Source organism: Esox lucius, chromosome 6 (assembly GCF_011004845.1).
Source record: "Esox lucius isolate fEsoLuc1 chromosome 6, fEsoLuc1.pri, whole genome shotgun sequence".
NCBI lineage: Eukaryota > Metazoa > Chordata > Actinopteri > Esociformes > Esocidae > Esox > Esox lucius.
In genome coordinates, this window is record NC_047574.1 from 2708294 (window position 1) to 2734530 (window position 26237).

The window sequence follows — 26237 nt, forward strand, 5'->3', positions numbered from 1 at the left end:
CAAACTTCTAATTATCAAACATTCCAGAATTACCGGTACCCATCTTTAGGAGAGGGGGTGGGGGGTGTTTGAGTAGTCACACTAAAACCACACCTTTTAGGATATTTTTTGGTTTGTTCATTCCTTTGACTTACTTTCTGCCTCGGGTCGAGTTATAACTCCCTCCGTATTTCTTCCGATTAAGGATGAGAGCAGCAATTTCTGGCACGTAGCGAGCAAACATGGCCTACATGCATGGAACAGAAAAAGACAAAGGGCATGCAGAGGATGGTTCTACTGAGCCAGAGGCAGTAGAGCCTCCCAGTAATACTTACTTTCTCCCATTAACCGCACTATAGGAACCGCCATATTTCTTGCGGTTTCCTATTAACTCTATGATTTCAGGGACGTAGCTTGCAAACATGGCCTAAGGAGAAGATAGGAGACAGAAGAAGAAACTAAAAAAAAGATAGGCAAAAGAGAGACTAGGGCGTCTATTTTTGCTTAAAATATATCTGTAAAATCTGAAAATTATATTGAAAAAAAATTTACAACAAAAAATGCTAATTGCGCAGCGGATTAAATATCTAAAAGTCTGATTCCTACACGACACTGAATGTCAGAACACAACCTAAATTCAGATTCTGGGAAAAAGAGTGATTATCAGTCTTATAAAAATATGTAACTTATCCAGTGTTTACAGATATTTGTTTAGGAAAAAAGAAGGGGAAAAAATGACACAGATGACAATCTCTACGCCAATCTGTGATGGAAAAAGTTAAAGGAAATAAAAAAGGTAGAAAAAAACCTTAGATGCCATGTTTTGTCCAACAAACACTAATGCCAGGTTGATTTGAATAGTACAGCCTTAAAGCAACATAGCTACAAATTACATACTGTACATTCTTACAAACTGCTAATCGCTAGTTGTACTGTATATACAACTTATACAGTATCCCACAAAAGTGAGTACACCCCTCACGTTTTTGTAAATATTTGATTATATCTTTTCATGTGACAACACTGAAGAAAGGACACTTTGCTACAATATAAAGTAGTGAGTGTACAGCTTGCATAACAGTGTAAATTTGCTGTCCCTTCAAAATAACTCAACACACAGCCATGAATGTATAAACCTCTGGCAACAAAAGTGAGTACACCCCTAACTGAAAATGTCCAAATTGGGCCCAAAGTGTCAATATTTTGTGTGGCCGCCATTATTTTCCAGCACTGCCTTAACCCTCTTGGGCATGGAGTTCAACAGAGCCTCACAGGTTGCCAATAGAGTCCTCTTCCACTCCACCTTGACGACATCACGGAGCTGGTGGATGTTAGAGACCTTGCGCTCCTCCACCTTCCATTTGAAGATGCCCCACAGATGCTCAATAGGGTTTAGGTCTGGAGACATGCTTGGCCAGTCCATCTCCTTTATCCTCAGCTTTTTTAGCAAGGCAGTGGTCGTCTTGGAGGTGTGTTTGGGGTCGTTATCATGTTAGAATACTGCCCTGCGGCCCAGTCTCCTAAGGGAGGGGATCATGCTCTGCTTCAGTATGTCACAGTACATGTTGGCATTCATGGTTCCCTCAATGAACTGTAGCTCCCCAGAACCGGCAGCACTCATGCAGCCCCAGACCATGACAGTCCCACCATCATGCTTGACTGTTGGCAAGACACACTTGTCTTTGTACTCCTCAGCTGGTTGCCGCCACACACGCTTGACACCATCTGAACCAAATAAGTTTATCTTGGTCTCATCAGGCCACAGGACATGGTTCCAGTAATCCATGTCCTTAGTCTGCTTGTCTTCAGCAAACTGTTTGCGGGCTTTCTTGTGCATCATCTTTAGAAGAGGCTTCCATCTGGGACGACAGCCATGCAGACCAATTTGACGCAGTGTGCGGCGTATGGTCTGAGCACTGACAGGCTTACCCCATACGCCTTCAACCTCTACAGCAAAGCTTGCACTCATACCTTCATACACTTCTTTGATCGACCATGGTGAGGCCTGTTCTGAGTGGAACCTGTCCTGTTAAACCGCTTAATGGTCTTGGCCACCGTGCTGCAGCTCAGTTTCAGGGTCTTGGCAATCTTCTTATAGCCTAGGCCATCTTTATGTAGAGCAACAATTCTTTTTTTCAGATCTTCAGAGAGTTCTTTGCCATGAGGTGCCATGTTGAACTTCCAGTGACCAGTATGAGGGAGTGTGAGAGCGGTGACACCAGATTTAACACACCTGCTCCCCATTCACACCTGAGACCTTGTAACACTAATGAGTCACATGACACCGGGGAGGGAATGTGACTAATTGGGCCCAATTTGGAAATTTTCACAGGGGTGTACTCACTTTTGTTGCCAGCGGTTTAGACATTATTGGCTGTGTTTTGAGTTATTTTGAAGGGACAGCAAATGTACACTGTCATACAAGCTGTACACTCACTACTTTAAATTGTAGCAAAGTGTCATTTCTTCAGTGTTGTCACATGAAAAGATATATTGAAATATTTACAAAAATGTGAGGGGTGTACTAACTTCTGTGAGATTCTGTATATTAGACATCCTGAGATGAAGGCTAATAGAGATGTTTCAATACTGTCCAGTAGCACTGTGGTATGGTCCAAACAGGCTTTCTTCCACTGTTATCCAAAATAGAAATAATCAAGTCAAATCCACATAGTAAACTCTAAATGGTTGTGGTGGCATATCGTGTTTGACGTCGACGTGTCTTAGCCTGCAGGAATTGGTGGCTGTGCCATGTTGACCATCAAGCTGGCCTACAGATCACTCCTTTCAGCGTGTTTGTTGGAAGTGGGGAAGGGGGGGCTCACAGATTTGGTTTCCTGAAACCGCACGTTACCCTAGTTAACAATGGGAACCATTTAAAAATACATAAGACTTGATTTTAGCCCTACTTCAATGCAGATATGCTCACAACTAAAACTATACAATATGACCAGTAGGCTATACATATACCTTCAGAACAGTTATTATAGAGTAAGTATTATAGGTGTATAATCCTTACCAATATAATACATTCAACAATAATAAACTTCGGGGTCAACAGAAAACACACAAAAAAAATAAAAAATAAATACAAGACGAGGATGGAGCTTGATTTACAACAGCAGCTGAAGTGCCAAGACTTCCCAGCTGTTGAAAACATGCAGTGTATATGAACCATGATGGCTGCAGATGCAGTCACATGTTCAAAGGATGCAAGTGGGTTAGGATGAAGTAAAACAAGGGGGATTTTTACCAAACCACCAAGGATGAAGAAGACCATGAAAAGTCGTCCGAGGGTGGTTTTTGCATACACATCTCCATAGCCCACAGTGGACATAGTCACCATGAGTAGGTAGACACATTCCCAGTAGGAAAGTGACTGGGAATTTTGGAAGTTTTCCCAAGGATCCCCTGAGTTTTCCACCTAGAACAGAGGTCACAATACTGGAAATTGAAAGAGAAAATGCAGAGTATTTTCCATGTACTTACCCTTACTGACTGACATACTAATGTAAAAACTTACCAAGCTCCATTCTAGCTTGGTAACTAACCAATTACTATATTACTGACTTACTTTCATTTCTTAGTCACTCAGACACTCACTAATTTACTGTCTCCACAACTGCAAAGAACAATTACATTTTCAGAAGATATTACTATGCTACCATCTAGTGGCAATTCTGGATCTGTTTCAACAGGCCCGAAAATGTTATAGCACGGCATTAGAGCGATTCAGGTCCTCCATCTATTTACACAACGTTATGACCATTCATTCTATTAGTGTGTGTCAGTCACGGAGTACAGTATTTACCATCATATCCTTTATTGTCCTTTTTTTTCTTTACAGAGCTGGCTAACTTACCAAATGTATGAAGCCTGCAGCTGTTAACCATGTGCTTATGAAGATTGAACATAAGTTCACCAGTTTTATGGAATTGCTATTGAAAACAAGAGAGCCAGACAACATCAGTTAGCATTTATAGTGTTAAAGACCAAAAGACCTACAGTATATTGAGAAAAAGAAAAGTGTACCAAAACAGGATCCAAACTAGTGATTTAATACTGTAATAAGACAGAACACAGACTAGTTTTACTGCTTGAGTAATTAAAATATGCCCTTGCACACATTATGAATGCCTAACATAGATCTGTGGGATGAAAGAATGATAGCTTGTTATACTCAGATAATGTTATGTAACAGCAGAAGCAGAAAATAACGGCATCAATACCAAATTGTTTGCATTTCTATGGAATCTCACAGAATATGATTAACAAATAAAAAATTAACATAGTAAACATAGTAGTTTGATGGCTGTTCACATTTGAATACAGAATTAACTGTGCATTCAAATCTCCCTCAAGACGGGCACAAACGACAGGATTTCACAAAATAAATGAGATTTATTTTTCTGGATTAAATCCCCAAACGTGGGCTAGGACCTGGGCATTGGGACTCTGACATCTTTGCTCTTGGTGTGTGAGGGGGTCCATGAGGCAGGCAGAAAATGAGACCAAAGGACCACATCAAGATGTTATGACCACTGAAAAACCCAGGGCAGGGACCAAGTGTGAGCACATGGCCCAGCGTTGAGGATGGACATAATGGAATATTTGGGATAAGGAAATCAGTATGTCCAAGTTCTTAGAATGTTTGAAGTCATCTCGTCTATGTTCCAACAGTCATTTTTGAGGGACTAAATAATTGGTATGGTCATTTTTAGCATAGCCTGATCCTGGTTGGAAAGATATGGACTGTCTGTCCTGTTCTGGTTTTACCAACAGCAGTAAATGAGTCAGAGGATTACTCTAAAACATTTTGGTGAGCTATAAGCTCTTCGGGACATCTGTGCAGCACAAGCTTTAATTTTAAGCAGCGGGTTAAATTATTGATTTAATAATGTTCCATAAGTGGCACGTGTTGAATTTAAATGAAAAGATATGATTTAGGTGAAATTTATTATCGTACATATTATATATCCACAATTTCAGGTTATCATAAAAAAAATTTAAGGAAAATATATTACTTCAGGAAATCTTGAAAATCAGTTGACGTTTTGTCTGGCAGGGAATCATATTATTTGCAGTTAGCAGTCGCCTTTTCAAGTTGGCATTGTACCACAAACTGGACACAGATACATAATGACTGTACCCACAAGTTAATATGATTCTAGAGTTGTAGATAAAGGACCTCATTGCCAGAATCCTGAACTATAATTTTAATTCTGTTAGATTTTTTATATATATTTGATACTTTGATATATAACTCGGTTTCCAAAAAAGTTGAGGCACTGTGTAAAATGTAAATAAAAACAGAATGCAATGATGTGTAAACCATTCAAACCCTATATAAAAGAGAAAATAGTACAAAGACAACATGTTGAAACTGAGACATATTATTGTTTCTTGAAAAATATGTGCCCACTTTGAATTTGAAGCCAGCAGCACATTTCATAAGGTTGGGACAGAGGCAACAATAGATTGGAAAAGTTGTGTAATGCTAAAAAACTAAATCTGGAGGAATATCACACAACTAATTTGGTCAATTGGCAACAGATCAGTAACATGATTGGATATTAAAAGGTAATTCCAGAGAGGATGGGTCTGTCAGAAGTGGATGGGGAGGGATTCAATACTCTGTGAAAGACTACGTGGGCAAATAGTGCAACAATTAAAGAATAATGTTCCTCAATGCAAAATTGCTAAGGATTTGGGGATCTCATCATCTACAGTTGTCAGGTCCTGGCTGGTGCCTCTAGCCATCTCTGCACTGCAGTTTTGGTTGTCCCCAATTAGCAGCTGTCCTGCATTACCTCGAATTGAGGACCCTATTTAAGTTGCTCTGTTTCTTCCTGAGTTTGTGGATCATTGTTTGTACCAGTCGTCTTTCTGTTTTGTGCGCCAGTTCTCGGTTGTGCCTCTCATTTTGTTGTTTTCAGTTTTGTTTGGGTTAGGTTTAGGCCCAGCGGCCAGCCCAGGAGACCCTCCATTAAATATTTGGGTGGGGCTGCGGGTCCTGTGCGAGGTAGGGAGGTGGTGCTCCTGCCACCAGACCAGTGGGGGTTCGTTTAAAAGTTCTCCCAAATGCTAATAGAGTGTTGTTAAAAGAAGAGGTGATGCAACTCAGTGGTAAACATGCCCCTGTCACAACTTTTTTGAAACGTGTTGCTGACATAAAATTCAAAAGGGGCATGTATTATCACAAAAACAATAACATTTGTCAGTTTCAACATTTGTTGTCTTTGTACTATTTTTTATTAAATATAGGGATGAATGAATTCCACATCGTTGCATTCTGTTTTTTTACACAGCATCCCAACCTTTTTGGAAACAGGGTTGTATATATACTGTAGTTTAATAATTTCATATTAAGATAAACATTTGAGGTGAAAATATGAGATTCTTTCAGATTTTCAAGACTCCCTGAATTCCTGGTAATAATAGCTGTAAAATTATAAATGATGGTTAGTTCCGTCTTTCCCCAATTATGACAGGAATGCAGCAAACTGTCTTCTGGGAATTAAAGTATGCCATTCTCCCAGAATTAGTACATTTTCATTGAATGAAAGTATTCCATTCTCAGCTAGATTCTCCCAGAATGAGTACATTTTCATTCAATAATTAGTTTGTAGAAGAGGTTCTATATTTATTAGGGCTGTAACGCTACACAATGTCATATAAAACAAGGGTCTCTTTACAGTTGAATTTGAATGAACACATTCAAAATACATATTTGGCTGTTCTATTTAATCAAGAGCAGCTACATACGTCATAATGTCAACTATAATTGTTGTGAGCCATGCCCAGCACCCCTTAAATGTCAAGTCCAGCAGCGCTTTACGTTTTAGGTCTATTGCAACAGGGACGGAGAGAGAGTTGCCGGTAAAACATTAACTGTATGTAACCGCTGCTCGGAAGTAGGTGTCGCCTCAAATATGTTGACCCTTGAACTATGCCAAATATGTTGACCCTTGAACTATGCCTAGTGGCAATGTTCCCATAGTAACACAGAGCCATGAAGAAATCACAGGTACAGTAGCAAAACTATTATTTAATAATTTACACTCAGCACCGAAAATCTAATTTATCATTACATTAGAAGAGCCAGGACATTTACATATCTTAAGCATGCTGATGTTCATTAAAGAGTAAGAATCCTAAAACTGTCATAAGGTAGTTAGTGAAAATAGAACTAATATGAAGCAAATCCTGCTGAAATGAAAGACAGTGAAGATAGAGAAAATATAATGCACTTACCTTGTTTTTAAAATATTCAAAAACTGTAAGATTTCTGAGAACTGTATCAGTCTTAAGGCCCTTAAAAACCTCAAGCCTGTGTGAGAGAAAGGTTAAAGTTATTCAGAGAGAATCCTTTGCACATGCTCTTCAAATCAAGTCATTGATATTGTCCGGTACATAAATCTTCTAAAACAAACCAACACCAAACAGCTTACCCTTATAGCCCTCATCCATAGTTACAACTTTCCTTGGAGTCATAACTACTTGCCAACACAAGCGTCAGCAACAGAGCAGAACCAAGTGATATGCCTGTCTGAAGACCAGCACAGCTGCAGTGGAGCGAGTAAAAGCAACTACAAAAACGACTCTCAGAAAAACGACAAACTCTGCATCAGCGTATCTTTCAAAGAACAAACACAAAGCCAATGGCCCATACAGTGTCAAAATCCAAGAACACTCGTTATTAAATTACACCGCACAAGCATTTACAAGATACGTCTTCCATTACTAGGGACTGGAGTAGTGGCGGAGCAAGAGATGGAAACCTGGATTATTCTGACCAAAGACAGGTGGAAAGACACGGGCAGACCGCTCAGCGGCCATGACGTCAGATAATCCCAAATTCGTAAAAATGAATACAAATACTGCCAAGTCAGAGTATCCTTCCAAACAGTTCAAGGACAATTCTACATTGGGGAATTGACACATGCTGAGGCATTATACCTCCACACACACACACACACACACACACACACACACACACACCAACAAACACTAACCCAAATACACACAATCAGACACCCCATGCCTAGGCATGTTCTGAACACCAGTTTAATCTGATCATCCAATAGTTGAATTTGTACTCTAAAAAATGATTGTTTTTTTTTACAAAGCACCAAACTCGGCTCCAGTTTCCCACGCAACGGGCTCTAAGCCCCACATTTAATTGGATGGAGAGAGCTGTCGCTACGACGGTGCTAATGAACAACGTGCTACAGGGCTGAATCTTAGTCCCAAATTATTTTAGATGTAGATAACTATGTACTACATTAATGTTGCGCCACCCAGATTATTGGAACTTAGTTGTTTCAAAAACAGTTGTCAAGTAATGTACTGTCCACTACGACCAATTATCACTGTACGTTAAATGATAGTGCGTGATAATGTATACAAGGATTCACTGTAGAAACAAATGCCTTCCTTCAGCAGCTCAACAACAGAGTGCCATTGTGTTGATGTTAACTACGTGTTGCTCTGATTAACTCCTGTGTAGATGTACTTATATGTACAGCCTGTAGGTTGCCTGTAGGATGCCTATAGGATGCACTCTAATATAATTGTGAGAAGCATAAGCTCTTATAAAGCATATAGTCTTTATCTCTTCCAGTCAGTAAAATATTTTATTAGGTCAACCGCAGTCCCAAGACTCCACAATCAGAATAAATTCTCTCCAAAGACAGTCTCCACAGCCTTTGGAAACAAGGTAAATGTAATTTCTATAGTCTATAATTAACAACAAACGCTTGTCACTTGTCTCCAGGATCATTTGTGATGTTATTTCAGCCAGATGGCAACACCACACACAAAACAGGACCAGATCCATCCGATCCAGCCTCTCTGTCTCTTCCTGTCTCTCATTTTCCGTCTGTCTCTCTCATTCTTTCTGTATCTCTGTTACTCTGTCTTCCTGTCTCTCTCTCTCTCTCTCTCTCTCTCTGGCCAGGTGACATGACTGCCAGCTGTGGACCGGGCAGAGGCAGCCAACTTCAGTGTTTATAACAGATCCTGTTTATCTGCTAGCCAGGTCTTACCCCAGTACGAGATGAAATAGAAGCAGGAAGTCAACGTGTGACGAATGTTTTTAGGGTCCTCCTTTTCCGCAGCATGCAGGCGTTGCCCCACCTTGACCCTGTAGCCGTTCTGGAAGAGGTCCCCACAGGACTTCTTCCGTCTCCGCGTGCTCTGAAGGGTCTGTGACCGTGTGCCGCCGTCAGGCCCGCGGTACACTAACATCTTAGTGGGAATCATGGCTTACGATGTCTTCTAAGTTGGACGCGTACCCCTGTGCGAGTGAGGGCCAAGTCGGGCCAAGCTTCCTGAAATCCAAGGCGAGTTGTGGCTTGTCTCTTGTCTGTCAGCGTCCTGACGTGGCTCCGTCAATGGCTATACAATCTCCGGGTCCATGTTATCACAACCCTCACAACAGCTCTGTCCCCTCCTTCCCTTCTGTTAGCGCCTGGCAAATCAATCAAAGGCTCTCAGCATCTATCTGACCGTGAAGAAGAGAGTAGCAGGTGGGCTCAACACGCCTGTGTCTACCAGGAAGAGATGGAGGAAAAAAACAAACAGGTTCTTGTAGGCGTGTCAGGGATCAGATTTACAAGCGACACTACAGTTCCATCGCCGGTAGGATCATGAGTGGTGTATGGCGAGCTTAAAACAAGCCCCTGTTCTGTTCCATCAGGATATTACAGAATAAGCTCCTTTAGGAATCACCCCCACTCATTGAAAGATGGAGGCCAGAAGGACTGAAAGGGAAGTCTGTCCCATTTCCTGGACACTGTAAGGCACTTCGGACAGGCAGCAGTCAGCCCGTTGGAGGTCCTGCCATGGAAGGTCCTTTCTGTTTTCAATGTATTGTTGTCCAAAAAACTGTGTATCACCATGTGATGAGACCGTGCAGATTCAAACTGTGCAAACCTGTGTGTCTTCAGCTGTCACCAACAATCTCTTTTCTCTGAACTATTAACTTGAATAAATCTGAACTGCTGCAAAGCTAACCGCTAGCTCTACAAAAGCCTGAGATACATTTGCTATTGAAAATGTTTGTGAATTCATATTGAAACATCGGTTTTCAGTTATATCAGAATCCAGAATCAACACAAGATATTCAGCGAGGTTACAGAATTATTTTTTTTTTCTCAATATCTGTAAGTGGAATCATTTATGACTCCACATTTGAGGCCTGTTCAGTTAACACAAACCACTCCTGAGTAAACAAATGCCTCATCTGGAATTAGCTGCTTTCCTGTCTCAATGCAATGTTCTGCAGCACACTGGCTTTCATAACTCAAATGCATTCACAGAGTGAGTAACTGAAATGGCAACAGGGACATGAATCCAAATAAGACCTTGCTCTTCGTGGGTTAAGCATGTTCGAGTTCGGTTACCTGCTCATCAATTTCAAAATGTTTAGTCAACAATGTTTATTCATTGAGAAATTGAGTCTGACCGGACGGTGCTGGTTTGTTGAGTTCCAGACAGCCCAGCGGTGTTAAGCTCTGAACGCAGAAGCTACAGCAGGACTAGGGGGGTAAATCCAATTCCAAATAATGTCAAATACTTAAGCTGTGCTAGATTGAGACAGTCAGGCTTAATGAAAGAATGCAATAGTTTGAAAACGGCAAAGCCAACCCGTCCGGCCTGCTAGCCAGGCTATAGCCAACGCCCAAATCATTTAAAATGTGTCAAACAGCGTTTGAACCCGTATCTGCTCCCCTATGGTCATGGAACCAGTCAAATTCCATTTGAACCCGTATCTGCTCCCCTATGGTCATGGAACCAGTCAAATTCCATTTGAACCCGTGTCTGCTCCCCTATGGTCATGGAACCAGTCAAATTGTGTTTGAACCCGTGTCTACTCCCCTATGGTCATGGAACCAGTCAAATTGCGTTTGAACCCGTGTCTGCTCCCCTATGGTCACAGAGCCAGATCACGTGGACCTTCACCACCACAACCAGCGTTTCCTCAACTGACCGCAGATCAAGCAGGATTAGTCGCGCTATGAAAGCTGTTTTTCACGGATTTGGGCAGTTAGTTGAGTGGCAGCGTGGCCAGGGCACGTTCATCTATCCATCATCTATGCTTAAAAGCCACCGAGTGCTCAAGCTGGTCTGGTTGGGATCCACACAGGAGTCCAGCAGGTGGCAGTGTTCACTAATGACACCGTCCAGCCATTACGGTGCAGTGGAAATGGCCTGCAGGGAGGTTTCTGATGAACCTACAGGGACCCTAGGTTCACTCATCAAATGCAGTTAAAGGGAACTTAATGGGAACTAGGGTGCCATTTTGGACGTCGAGGGTCATCTGCCTGTGTGCCCGGATCACAAGTAGGTACTACTAAGTAAAACGGGGTGCCTTTTGGGACGCAGGCCGACAGTCCGGTGATGAATGTTGAGGCACTGAGCTGTGATTGACGGCTGCAAAAACAAAGCCTTAGGACCTGCATGTGATGAAGCAGAAAATCACCTCCACTGTAATCTCCTATAGACCTCGTCCTCTCTCCTCTCGTCTCCCTCCATGTGAGGTAAGACAGTCTGTCATCAGTACCTGGGTAGTGCAGAACCTTTCACCAAAATTAGTTCACTGAGTAGAGAATAGGCTGCTGTTTAGGACATCACTCATTTAGCAGATTGGCTTCTGTTTTCTGTCGGTCAGGTGGCAGGCACACCTCAACAAAAGCCTATTAACTTTAATATCAGTTTAAAGTGCACTTTCAATTACAAACCGCTTTTAGTCAGTTCAATTATCATTACATGCAGCTGGGCAAAGCAAAATAGCTTATTTCCTGAGAAGGACATTCAAATGACCTAGATGACACCAGACCAAACACTAATGTCATAACATCATCAAACCAGGAGCCAATTAAAGGAGCTAAACACAATATTCTTATAGGTGTCCCAAATGAGCGTAGTCTACTGTCCAAAATACGGGAATCAAGTATTTGCCAGTTTGCAAGTGAAAAATCAAAAGGGATCAACTTGAAAAACATTTAACAATACACGGACGATCCACTAGGGTGCTCTGCAGCCCAACGAGGGTTAACCGTAAAAGGCCGGTGAACCATAAAACACCACGTCTGCCAAAACCAGTAGGCTCTGTGGATTGATGGATAGAAAAGAGCAAATACTCTTCTGACCAACCAAGACCAAAACTACCACAGTATATCGTGTATGGTCTGACCCATATAACAAACACACACATAACATTCAGGGGTCATTCACAGTACTTACCAAGCCAGCTCCTGTTGAGGTAAACCGATACAAACACCGGGGGCACTGTGAAGAAGTCCACCACAGAGTTCACTTCCAGCCAGAACCACAGCTTGTCATTGGCCGCTATGAACTGAGGATGGAGAGAAACCCATTAACTGTATTCCACTGTCCCCTTTTCCCAATGACACGAAGCGGTGGTTGATTCATGGTGTGAAGAGGCATTAAAGAAATTAATGAAACTAAGATGGATGCCAAACGGTGCAATGAGCAGATAAGCCATTTTTTGTCAGCAGTCTTGTTCCGGGGGCAGATCTACCTTGACAGCAGAAATTATGTGAATAGCCCTGATATCAAATAACAAATTAAAAGTAACAAACACACATGACAAATGCTACATGGTATATACTACATAATGTATTCCAATAACGAGCTGTGTTACATAAGATCAACACACTTAACATTGATTAATTTTAAAGGCGTTCTGGTGCCAATGCACAAACTTTAGCAGCTGTCTCTGATGGAAAAGAACGTTTGTCAGACTTCCACCACAGACAAAATTGACATTTCTGAGTGTAGTTCAAAAGGCATTTGTGAATGATGTTATCTAAAGTGCAGCACTTCACAACTAGTTTGTTACTGTCGCTGCATTGATGATCTGTAGATTCTGCATTAGCCTGGTGATTTTCAGTCACGCAGGCCCCCACCCAAATCATCTTTTGTGATCATGTAGGCTAATCTAAAGGATGGTGATGTAGGAAGAGCTCATAGAGAGCAGGTACTGGGGCAGAAACGAAGCGGAACAGATAGCTACTCCACCCTCAAGACAAATTAAAAGTGCTCCGGCTTCACTCTACTGACATACTCTGGTTAAGAATAACAGAGTCGTGTTTGAATTTTATGTGTTCTCACACACAAGCTACGCTGTCGACGTTAAGAGGAACCTATCACATCCTGTAATTTCTTCCTGGAGGGGTTGATCAGAAAGAGACAAAAAACATCAACCTGGGTTTCAGATAGTGGTTCCCAAATCAAGTCCTCAAGTAGCACTAACAGCAAACATTCTGTCTGTAGACCTGGACAAGAACACCTGAATCAACTTGTCAGCTAATCATCAGGCCCAGAATGGGTTAAATAGGTTGTTTGTCTGGGGTAACGACAAATAGTTGTGCTGATGTGGGCACGGGAGTACTGGAGTTGTGAAGCACTGGTTTAAAATGCTACAGCTTTACTGAGTGCAATGCTTAAATGTAAATGTTATGTATCAATAACCTTGTTTCATGGCATGATTGAGAGACGTCTCTAGCTTAACAACTGGTGTACAAATCTAATTTAGCATTGTTTTGACTTACCCGTAGACCAAAGTACAAGAGGAAGAAGATGTTGAAAGCCATATCGATCTGTAGTGTAAAGTCTTTGTAGAAGTTCTGACAGGACTCAATGGGGCTGTCAGAAACAGAAAACAAAAATGTTTGAAACGTCTCACTTACTGAAGATAAATTCTCTACAGTATGTTTTTCTTATAAATAAAATCCAATAACATAGTGTAGGATTCTCATTGTCAGTATTTGTATCTGACTCAAACATTTAAATAAAGGATCCAGAGATTAATAAATGAGTAAATGTTATAAGTTGACTATAATTGTCACCACCTTACTTCATGTGAACCAAATCCAGCAGTGTCTAATAACAGTTCACAGTCATAATAAACATTACACCGTTGCAGTTCAAGTGCGACTGCTGCCATTTATGCCTAAATAGAATGTTCCACATGTCACATAAACATGGCTTGCCGCACAGCATACTACTGTTTAACAGTTTTTGTGTTCTAAAAATAGCACAAAGAACAGCGGACACACAACCATTGTCCCAGATGAAGAAGAATAATGATCAGTAACACGGAGCTGGGTTCTTCTTCTGTCTGAAGGTTCTCAAACGGTAAAAATGTTCTGATGGGAGAGGTTACATTTCAGAACCATCACAGCTTGTAAAGTTGCCAGCTTATCAGTTTGGTGGGGTGGTTTTAACAGAGTACTCTTCTGTTCATCATGTAAAAACTCTACACAAGTGGTTCGACATGATCGTGGTTGTTGGCCAAGGAACGCTGCCTCCTCCCGACAGGTGTGTGCTGGCCGAAATGGCCTGGTCAGGTGACCAGTGTCAGAAGAAGCAGCACGAATGTTCAAGATGTGCATTTGATGACACCTCTCTTGATCTTCAAACAGAACCTTTATACAGTTGTGTAGTTAACACAATATCATACATGCAAAGCCGACTTCACAAAATTGAGAGAGAAAAAATATTTGGGAGAAAATAAATTGCAATAATAATTATGAGTACTGTTTAATATCATACTAACAGTGTGGATTACAATACGACAAAACTGATAAAAAGGAATAAGTACTGTTTAATATCATACTAACAATGTAGATTACAATACGACAAAACTGATAAAAAGGAATAACATTTACATTAATTGTCACAATACGGTTGCCCAGCGACAGCCTGAAACCTGAAGGACCTGGAGAAGGTCTGTATGGAGGAGTGGGCCAAAATCCCTGCTGAAGTGTGTGCAAACCTGGTCAAGAACTACAGGAAACATATGATCTCTGTAACTGCAAACAAAGGTTTCTGTACCAAATATTAAGTTCTGCTTTTCTGATGTATCAAATACTTATGTCATGCAAAAAAATGCTAATTAATTACTTAAAAATCATACAATGTGATTTTCTGGATTTTTATTTTAGATTCCGTCATTCACAGTTGAAGAGTACCTATGATAAAAATTACAGACATCTACATGCTTTGTAAGTGGGAAAACCTGCAAAATCGGCAGTGTATCAAATACTTGTTCTCCCCACTGAACATTTTGGATTTTTACTTGCAATGAGAACGCGCCCTGCTCACAAAGCTCTGCGATAAGGAGAAATAAAAATAGGATGCAACAGGCCTGCCCACTGGGTGCATTCACAATTTGTCTATCTTATTACAATAAGTAGCATTACTGTGTCAACAAATATACACACTAACATAAAGATCATAACGGCAGTCTTACAAAACAGAAATAAATGCCAATTCAAAAAAAATTATTTGCACAGTTAACTTTTAAAACCTTGTTTCAATCAGTCTGTTAGAGTAGCATATAATGGTATGCAAGCCAATGAAAACGATCAGCTGGTAGATAGATGACAGAGGAGAGTAACTGCCATAGGGGGTTAGGATCTGGTCTGTTCAATAATTAACTGGATGGTCAGGAAGAGGTTCCTTTGTCAAAACACAAAACCACCGCATAAAAAGGCAGCTGGCCGCGACGCCTGAGCAGACGAGCAGAGTGACGGAGGATGGAATTGTATTAGATTTCAGCAACTGTTGGTTGGACAACGGACAGCTGATAATATTCAGCCAAAGTTATTGTTCAGAAGCCCCTGTAAAAAAAGCTTTAAATGCTCCATGTATTTGTACAGTACTCAAGTCCAGTAGGTATTAACCAGGATCCAATGACAAATAGCACAGTGTTATTCAATCCCAACCAGAAAAACAAACACATGGACTACTTTAGTTAGAAGACAGAGGGCATTGCATTGGCTTGCCCGTAGGAAATATCCTCTCTCACTCTCACTTATTCTCTCTGGCACCATCTCCTCTTTCTCAACATCTCTCTCTCTTTAGTCAGGGTAATTTGCAGACTTCTCCCAGTCGCTTCCTGGAGTTCCCTGCAGTGATCACTGTCTGTCCGTGCCACAGTCCACACAGAGTTCGTACGCCCTCACCCTCGAGAAGTTAATGAATTACTCAAGGAGGGCTGAGGCGAGAACCTGGGGAGTTCCCAAAATGTGCACCTCTCCACAGTGTGAATTCAGGGCTAATTACAGCACAGGCCGTATCTGTTACAACGTGCTGTCATTCAACACTCATTACACCAAATGACTTGCTGCTGATGGAGCCACTCTGTTCCTGAGTACACCTCCAAAGCTGGTTGTTTCTGGAGATTGTAAATTAATACAGCTTCTCATTATGCACGTAGGCCTCTTGGAATAGTAATCTTGGAATTGTAATTTCTGGCAAGTACTGGCTATGTGCTACATGTGACAACAATCTCCCATATTCTCCCATATATGAATGGGCTATGGGGTAGGGTGGCAAGACAGAAGCCTTTTCTTACAAAGAAAAACATCCAAGCCCAGCTGAAGTTTGCAAAAACAAACATCAAGTCTCCCAAAAGCAAAATATGAAATGGTCTGATGAAACCAAGGTTGAACTTTTTGGCCGTAATTCCAAAAGGTATGTTTGGTGCAAAAACAACACTGAACACAATACCCAAAGAACACAATACCCACAGTGAAGCATGGTGGTGGCAGCATCATGCTTTGGGGCTGTTTTTCTTCAACTGGAACCAGGGCCTTAGTCAGGGTGGAGGGAATTATAAACAGTTCCAAATACCAGGCAATTTTGGCACAAAACCTTCAGGCGTCCGTTAGAAAGCTGAAGCTGAAGAGGAAGTTCACCTTTCAGCACGACTACGACCCAAAGCACGCATCCAAATCCACAAAAGCAAGGCTTCACCAGAAGAAGATTAATGTTTTGGAATGGCCCAGCCAGAACCCAGACCTGATTCCAATTTAATATATGTGGGGTGATCCGAAGAGGGCTGTGCACAGGAGATGTCCTTGCAATCTGACAGATTTGGAGCGCTTTTGCAAAGTAGAGTGGGCAAATATTGCCACGACAAGATGTGCCATGCTAATAGACTCCTACCCAAAAGAACTGAGTGTTGTAATAAAATCAAAAGGTGCTTCAACAAAGTATTAGTTTAATGGTTTCATTTTTCCCCTCGAAGATTTCAGTTTGTTTCTGAATTGTTAAAATTATAGGTCACATTAAAAGTGGAAAAAGTTCTGACATGATTTATCTTTGTCTCATTCTTTTACATCACAAAAACCTGGCACTTTAACAGGAGTGTGTAATCTTTTTATATCCACTGTATGTGAAATGGTACTTTGGTTCGTAGTAACCTGGAGAAGTGGCCGAGAGCACACAGACAGAGGTAATAATGAGATTTTCCACAACACTTTTCATTACAAGCTGAATCTCAAAGACTATTTAAGTGCAAAACCCAAAGTGGGGCCTGTCAGGGGCAGGTGTCGTAGGTGGCAGGTCTCACATGTTGTTGACACAGTCCAGAAAGGCAGTGGTGGCGGAGGGAGTGTCAATGGTACAAGGAAGGAAGGCGTGTCGGTCAGACTAACAGGCCTGGAGCTCTTCACCTGTCGCCTTGGCTACACCCAAATGTGTAGCTCCCATCTGGGTTACGCACTGCCAGCTGCGGGCTAACCTCAGCATCTAACAGCGCGCAGTACATCAGTGGCACTCTGCATCCACTCATAACACAGTAGATAATGAAATTACTCCATCAACCATTTACATAATGACATTAGGCCATCACTCATTTACATAATGAGATTAGACCATCACTTACTAACCGTGACCAACAGTGATGTACTGTTTCCTCAAGTGTAGTGATTCTCAACCTGGAGTACCTCCCAAGTGGCACAGCGGTACAAGGCACCGCATCGCAGTGAGGACGCGTCCTCTACAGCCCAAGTTTGACCTAGAATGTGCCACAGCCAATATGGATGGGAGTCCCAGAAGGTCGAGGAAAGGCAATTTCCATGCCCTACCGCACTCTATCAACCGCCTCTGGTCTGATTGCGGTCAATGACCGTGGGGTCGTTCTGCTCCAACACATCCACTCCGCTAACGTTTCGGTCATGTAAGAAGCAACACAGCTTGGCCAGGCATTGATGACCCTCGGCCGTAACCAACAATTGAACACTGAGAAATTGGGGGGTAAAATTGTAGAAACAAATGTATACAAATAAACATGGAGGTCCATCCACATCAGTTAGACTTCCAGTTTAGAACGCTCATAAACAATCAAAGAATCCAGACCAGGTGTGGGCAAACAACGACCACACTTCTGGCCACCACACTGAACATCTATACCAACTCATAAGTGTGTGGAAATTCTAATTATAAACTCTATATTTTTCTGTGTTGGAAATGAAGCTAACAAATTAATCTCTGTAACATATGGCCATCACCACACCCTCCCTGTTCTCTGGGCATTACAAAAACCTTTTAGTCCTCTTCCTTTACTTTCTAGTGGCACATCCTATCTGCAATATCATTAGGCTAAATACCAAACGTGCAGCAGTTTTAATGCAGAAATCTGAAAGGGCGGTTTGTCTGGTTTCCTAGCGCGTAATGAGTGATGCTGATTGTTCTAGAACAGGAACTTTGGTCTTTCCTGTCCTCTTTCGTTCTGTTCAGTCTGCCTAGGGCCTCTGAGCGTTATGGGGTTTAAGCCATTCAATCTGTGAGTAAAGGATTGTCAGTGTTCGTACGGTTCATTTTAAAACAGGCGGGTGACCATTTACCATTTCCCCAGAAAGGACTGATCTCTCAGATGTGAGAAAGTTATGACAGGGCAGAGAGGGCAGGCAGGGCTGGACGCAGCATGAATTATAGAAGTAAGAATTAGAACACTAGAATGGAAATTAGACTTCTCAGGTTGGGATATGTGGTCGGCCATTTTGGTTAGGGAGTTGGTCAACTTCATCTGCTAGGTACGTTGGTTAGCTAGGCCATTTTGGAGAAATTACTACATACATTTTTTAAATCATCTACCAATATGTCAACATTCCATTCAGACATTTTATTCCGTTCAGTCATCCACAGCCACACACATTTGTATTATAATGAAGTTAACATGAACCAACTAAATTATTATATTTTATTACAACATCGTACATAAAATACATAACATCTGTTCATTAGACTACACGCTGCCTGGTATGCCCCTTTCACTGAGGTCTGCCCCTTTCACTGAGGTCCACCTTTTTCTAGTTTAAAACAAAAAATGAAACAAGATGTAAAACCTTTATGAGTCGTATTCATAAATACATGACAATATTTTAGGTAGACAGCAATTCAGTTGCACAATGACAGATATAAAGCACTTTCAGAAAACTTTCATACCCTTTCCCTTTCTCCAGATTTTATTGTGTTATACACTAAATGTAAAATGTATGTCCTCAATCTAAACACAATATCACAAAATGACTAAGGGAAAACATTTTTAGAAATATGTGATATTAATATTGAAAATAAAAAGCTAAAATATCCCATGTACTGTACGACATTCAATTGTAAATTGATTTTCCTACTACATATAATCAGGACATGTCCCAAAACACACGTGATTTCTCCCTGACCAAAACAGACCAAAATGGCTGCAACCTCTTCCTGTTCTGTAACTTTGAGAGATTACAAAAATCTAAAAGCCTCTTTGCTCAGATTTCCATTTTAGATACACCATCAGTAGTTAGTACAGGAAATGTTTAATATGTGTAAGAGTCATATAGAGTATTTGGTTCAGACCTCATTTTATAGCATCATTACAAACCAGGTTACAATGGTTTAATCACAATACTACTTTATTTCCCTTCCAACACATCTTTTAGGAGATTAGATTTGGATCTCATTGACAAAAAGAGAATCTCATTGTTCAGAAGAGCTCAAATGTCACAATGTAATTGTTTTTTTGTTTTTCTTTCTCACAGCATAATAGCTTTCAGGAGATTTACATGACACAAAGCTCATTGGTAACTGTAAGCCCATACTCAGAAAAGCATTAACCTTCTTTTTTTTTATTAGCCCAGACATTTACTTTCATGTATGCAATCCCAGTCAAAAGTTTGAAAACACCTACTGATTCAAGAGAATTTCTTAAATTTTACAATATTCCACATTATAGAATAATAGTGAAGACAACAAAACAATGAAATGATACACATGGAATCCCTTAGCAACCAAATAAGCTGTTTGAGAGAACGCCAAGAGTGAACAGGTATGTGTTGCAGAAGGGATACTTACACTACAATATGTTATATCCCTTAACAAGACACGCCTAACATGTAACAGGTCTTTTTTATGGGTGTAGACGGTACTTCAAAGATATGTGTTGCAGAAGGGGATACTCACTCAGAGGAATCAATGAAGTATATAACAAGGGCTCCAATGCTGAGGGCAAAGACAAGCACAACCTGCAAAAGAAAAAGAGAAGTTGGACTTGATTATTTTCACTATTAAAACAAAGAAAGAGCCTTTAAAAGTTTGACTGTTATTATTATACTGCTGAGAAGTAACATAATGGTCCCAGTAATTAGCATACTCTGGGGATGTCACATTTATTGAGGCAGACATGTTTATTAGGCCAAGGAGAAATAGTTCCCAACTAGCACTGTCAGGGTAGAGCTAGTAGCTACACATCACAGGAGCTCGTTCTGACAGAGGAAAGGGAGAGCTAGGCTTCAGCTACATCTAGGAACACACACACACACACACACAGCATAGCTGAAAGGGGAGACACACATCCTAGTTGAAAGGAAACTCACACTCACACACAAAAAACACAAAGCCTGGCTAAAAGGAAACACACGCACAAACACATACACACAAACACACACAGCCTAGTTGCAAGGGAACACGCTCAGACTAACGCAGAGAACTGTAAATAGAGCAGTCTACACACACACACACACACACACACACACACACACACACACACACACAGACAGATCTGTAAACAAGAACTTATCTCATCAAGTAAACAGTGGAGTGCCTACTGCCTACACACGTGAGGTGGGGTGACAGACTCCAGCTAGCTACCATGTCCCCAGGGAGAGGACAGAGATGCAGCAGAGCCCACAGCCAAGTGGCAGAGAAATCACCACGACAAAACAAGGCCTCCGGCGGTGACACTTCCCTCGGCCCGGCTGACAAGGCCTCCGCGGTAAAACGGAACGAAGGGGTCTAGCCCGGTGCCAATTACGTTACAGCCAACTTCTATGGTTGCCGTCGCGCCTAATGTTTCCTATTACCACGATCATGGGCTGAAGCACTGGAATTGGTCCGGTAACCAGCCTAGTCGATCTGTTCCGGAGGTTCCTCGCCACGGGGGTTAGCCAGGCGAACAACAGCGCCCAGTAGGTGCACCCTGTGAACCGTAATGGGAGAGCAGCGAGACTCAGAAGTAGGGGGCTGCACAGGGAAGGGGGTGCCATTTAGGACACACCCGCAAAGTACCCTGGGGTGAACTGACAGGGCCGTCAACAGCGGGAGACTGTACACAGGGCCGTCAACAGCGAGAGCCTGTTCACAGGGCCGTCAACAGCGAGAGCCTGTTCACAGGGCCGTCAACAGCGGGAGCCTGTTCACAGGGCCGTCAACAGCGGGAGACTGTACACAGGGCCGTCAACAGCGGGAGCCTGTACACAGGGCCGTCAACAGCGGGAGACTGTACACAGGGCCGTCAACAGCGGGAGCCTGTACACAGGGCCGTCAACAGCGGGAGACTGTACACAGGGCCGTCAACAGCGGGAGCCTGTACACAGGGCCGTCAACAGCGGGAGCCTGTTCATAGGGCCGTCAACAGCGGGAGCCTGTTCATAGGGCCGTCAACAGCGGGAGACTGTACACAGGGCCGTCAACAGCGGGAGCCTGTTCACAGGGCCGTCAACAGCGGGAGACTGTACACAGGGCCGTCAACAGCGGGAGACTGTTCACAGGGCCGTCAACAGCGGGAGACTGTACACAGGGCCGTCAACAGCGGGAGCCTGTTCATAGGGCCGTCAACAGCGGGAGACTGTACACAGGGCCGTCAACAGCGGGAGCCTGTTCATAGGGCCGTCAACAGCGGGAGACTGTACACAGGGCCGTCAACAGCGGGAGCCTGTTCATAGGGCCGTCAACAGCGGGAGACTGTACACAGGGCCGTCAACAGCGGGAGCCTGTTCACAGGGCCGTCAACAGCGGGAGACTGTACACAGGGCCGTCAACAGCGGGAGACTGTTCATAGGGCCGTCAACAGGCTTTTGGCAGGAAAACAGGAAAGAATACTTGATACTTGATGACAGTTGTAATGTACCTTCCTTTTAAGGCTGTAGTTATATATATATAAAACATTTATTATACATATTTTTTCATCAAATATTAAATGCAGCATGCAACATCAAACATTATTAAGAAGCCCTTCAGGGGAAAAAATTGTGACCTTATCTTTTAATCTAGAGGGTAGAGGAGAAAGGAGGAGAAAGGAGGGTAGAGGAGAAAGGAGGAGAAAGGAGGGTAGAGGAGAGGAGGAGAAAGGAGGGTAGAGGAGAAAGGAGGAGAAAGGAGGGTAGAGGAGAAAGGAGGAGAAAGGAGGGTAGAGGAGAAGAGGAGAAAGGAGGGTAGAGGAGAAGAGGAGAAAGGAGGGTAGAGGAGAGGAGGAGAAATGAGGGTAGAGGACAAAGGAGGATAGAGGAGAGGAGAGGAGGAGAAAGGAGGGTAGAGGAGAGGAGGCGAGGTGAGAGGACAAAAGGGAAGAGGAGAGGAGACAAGAGAAAAGGAGGGTTGAGGAGAAGGTTCAATTAGTACTGCCAATTACTCCAATATACAAACAAATGCTAAATAGTCACTCTTTTTATCACATAGTCTCATAAGTACATAATGTGTATCAATTACTTGTTATTTTGTATGAAATAGCCTCTGCTGTATGCTACAGATTAATCAAAGACTGGAACATTTTAGCTAGAAGCTTAATTGAATGTACATGCGGTTAAATAAGTCAAAGCTCTCAAAGTTCTTCTGGATTCTATTAATCATTGATATGGGTTTAGAATATCCAATAATGTTTCTCTCCATGAATAATTGTAATTTAAAATAATAAAAATGTAAAACTAGGCAAATATCAACTGAGAATTGTTTTTTGAATCACTATCTCCAACACCACCAGAGTTTTTTCTAAACCCTTATTTCACCAGGAACATTAACCAAAAAAGCAGTGGAGTACTTCCTCTTGTAGACTAAGGACGTGAGGGAATAGGAATGTGAAAGCAACAGCTAAAAAGAGACAAGAAACCTTTTTAACTCCTTTCAGGAAGTTCTCTCATAACCAACAAGGTTGGACAGCTGTTTTCGAACACATTAGTCACCATATGTAGGCTGCTGTGAGACAGAGCCACGAGACCCGTTAGGGGCACAAAAACGACAACACAACGTCTGCTCTCATCTTTGCCTGGGATTCTGACAAAAACCTGTGATTTATGTATTGTGCCCCCTCCCCTGTCTGCTGCATCTGCACAGAACCAGCACCCCAAAGAAGGCTGGCAGGTTCCGGAACATTCCGGAAGCAGCAGTCAAGGGCAGGCTCCACCTCCCTCCTCAGAACCTTGTCGTTGGGGGGCAGGGGGTTATAGAGAGGTCACTTCCAGTTTTTCCTCATTAGAGGGAGAAGCCAAAAATGAAGTGGTAGAAGATGCAGTAGACGCTAAGGACCCTGGGGAGGAAGTGGCCGTTAAAGAGGGCAGAAACCCCTGACCCTAGCAACGCTGAAGGAGAAAGACAGCAAGGAGGAGAAGGGATTTTCCCTATTCAGTGAAAATTAATGATTGTTTATTTGTATCTGTTCTTTGAAGATGCAAGTATGTACTGTAGTCCATGTGTCATTTAAGGAAGGTTGACAATTAGTGGCCTTGAAGGGGGAGTGGCTTCGTGGGAAGGGGTTCCCTCGCAGGAAAGGGGAGTGGCTCCCTGGAAAGGGGTTCACTCGCTGGAAAGGGGGGGTGGCGTGCAGTGCCCAGGATCCTGTTTAATCATGGGAGTACTTCCAGTGAGCCAGAAGCCTGTGGCATTTAATGGTGACGGTTGCTTCCTGCATATATTCTGAATTAATAAAGGCTCAATTTTGGTATTCACACATCTCTTGTCCATTTGTCGTAATATCCACGACATTCTCCAAACAACACAGTCGATTTTAGTGTTCAATGTAACGCTAATATATATACACACACACACACACACACCCACAAATACATAAAGTGCTCCGGAAAAAAATATATATGTGTATATATTTATATACAGTGGGGAGAGCAGGTATTTGATACACTGCCGGGTCCCTAATCATCTCATTAGTATGTGTCTAAATGTTTCCCCTCTGCGCCCCACATTTGTCGATCATTGTTGTTGTCGTGTTGTGTTGTCATCAGTTACGTGGTCATGTGTAACCGATGAGTGCGTCCGTTTTGTTGCTTAAGTCAGCCCTTTCTTTTCGTCGTTTTGGTTGTGCTCGATGTTTGTTTATTAAAAAGTCACCATCGACTACCTTCTGCCTGCGCCTGGTTCCTTGCCCCCGCACCCCATGACATTACTAACACGTTTTTATAAAAACTATATAGACATTACCAGTCAAATGTTTGGACACACCTGCTGTTTCAAGGGTATTTCTTTAGTTTTACTACTTTCCACATTGTAGAATAATAGTGGAGACATCAAAAACTATGAAATGACACATGGAATCATGCAGTAACCCTGTAAAGCCACCTCTCCATTTCACAGTTCCTCCAGGAACATGTTGCTGCTATGAACCGTTGCTCGTTCCTCCAATAAACTGTCAGCTAATCAAATGGGAAACTGTACTACTGTTGGTTTTCTGAGGCGCTCCACGAGTTGGTTGAGAATCTGAACACTTCTGTGAACTCCCACTAAAGGCCTATTCGGACAACAACAATTGCGGAGACAACAATTTAATTTCAATAAACTTCACCTAATATGGGAATTACAGTGGGGAGAACATGTATTTGATAACCTGCAAAATTGGCAGTGTTTCCTACTTAGAAAGCATGTAGAGGTCTGTAATTTCATAGGTACACTTCAACTGTGAGATACGGAATCAAAAACAAAAATCCAGAAAATCACATTGTATGATTTTTAAATAATTAATTTGCAGTATTTCATCACCTACCAACCAGTAAGAATTCTGGCTCTCACAGACCTGTTAGTTTTTCTTTAAGAAGCCCTCCTGTTCTCCACTCATTACCTGTATTAACTGCACCTGTTTGAACTCGTTACCTGTATAAAAGACACCTGTCCACACACTCAATCAGACTCCAACCTCTCCATAATGGCCAAGACCAGAGAGCTGTGTAAGAACATCAGGGATAAAATTGTAGACCTGCACAAGGCTGGGATGGGCTACAGGACAATAGGCAAGCAGCTTGGTGAGAAGGCAACAACTGTTGGTGCAATTATTAGAAAATGGAAGAAGTTCAAGATGACAGTCAATATCCCTCGGTCTGGGGCTCCATGCAAGATCTCACCTCGTGAAGCATTAATGATCATGAGGAAGGTGAGGGATCAGCCCAGAACTACATGGCAATACCTGGTCAATGACCTGAAGAGAGCTGGGACCACAGTCTCAAAGAAAACCATTAGTAACACACTACAGCATCATGGATTAAAATCCTGCAGCGCACGCAAGGTCCTCCTGCTCAAGCCAGCGCATGTCCAGGCCCGTCTGAAGATTGCCAATGACCATCTGGATGATCCAGAGGAGGAATGGGAGAAGGTCATGTGGTCTGATGAGACAAAAATAGAGCTTTTTGGTCTGAACTCCACTCGCCGTGTTTGGAGGAAGAAGGATGAGTACAACCCCAAGAACACCATCCCAACCGTGAAGTATGGAGGTGGAAACATCATTCTTTGGGGATGCTTTTCTGCAAAGGGGACAGGACGACTGCACCGTATTGAGGGGAGGATGGATGGGGCCATGTATCGCGAGATCTTGGCCAACAACCTCCTTCCCTCATTAAGAGCATTGAAGATGGGTCGTGGCTGGGTCTTCCAGCATGACAACGACCCGAAACACACAGCCAGGGCAACTAAGGAGTGGCTCCGTAAGAAGCATCTCAAGGTCCTGGAGTCTCCAGACCTGAACCCAATAGAAAATCTTTGGAGTGAGCTGAAAGTCCGTATTGCCCAGCGACAGCCCCGAAACCTAAAGGATCGGGAGAAGGTCTGTATGGAGGAGTAGGCCAAAATCCCTGCTGGAATGTGTGCAAACCTGGTCAAGAACTACAGGAAACATATGATCTCTGTAATTGCAAACAAAGGTTTCTGTACCAAATATTAAGTTCTGCTTTTCTGATGTA

General features: G+C 42.4%; 1 protein-coding gene across 26 annotated transcripts in view; it reads right to left on the reverse strand.

Moving 5' to 3' along the window:
- LOC105010141 (calcium-activated potassium channel subunit alpha-1) overlaps positions 1-26237 on the reverse strand; it is a 110890-nt gene that overhangs the window by 32595 nt on the left and 52058 nt on the right. For 22 of the 26 annotated variants that reach the window (XM_020047174.3, XM_020047172.3, XM_020047161.3 and 19 more), the window contains exons 3-9: positions 20251-20312; positions 13560-13653; positions 12229-12340; positions 7234-7309; positions 3842-3917; positions 3233-3403; positions 315-406 (exon numbers count right to left, since the gene is read on the reverse strand). In XM_020047174.3, coding sequence (XP_019902733.1) covers positions 315-406; positions 3233-3403; positions 3842-3917; positions 7234-7309; positions 12229-12340; positions 13560-13653; positions 20251-20312 — 683 coding nt within the window. Of the gene's footprint in view, positions 1-134; positions 227-314; positions 407-3232; positions 3404-3841; positions 3918-7233; positions 7310-12228; positions 12341-13559; positions 13654-20250; positions 20313-26237 lie in introns of all 26 variants that reach the window. The other 4 variants (XM_020047160.3, XM_020047178.3, XM_020047176.3 and 1 more) reach the window with 1 other exon arrangement.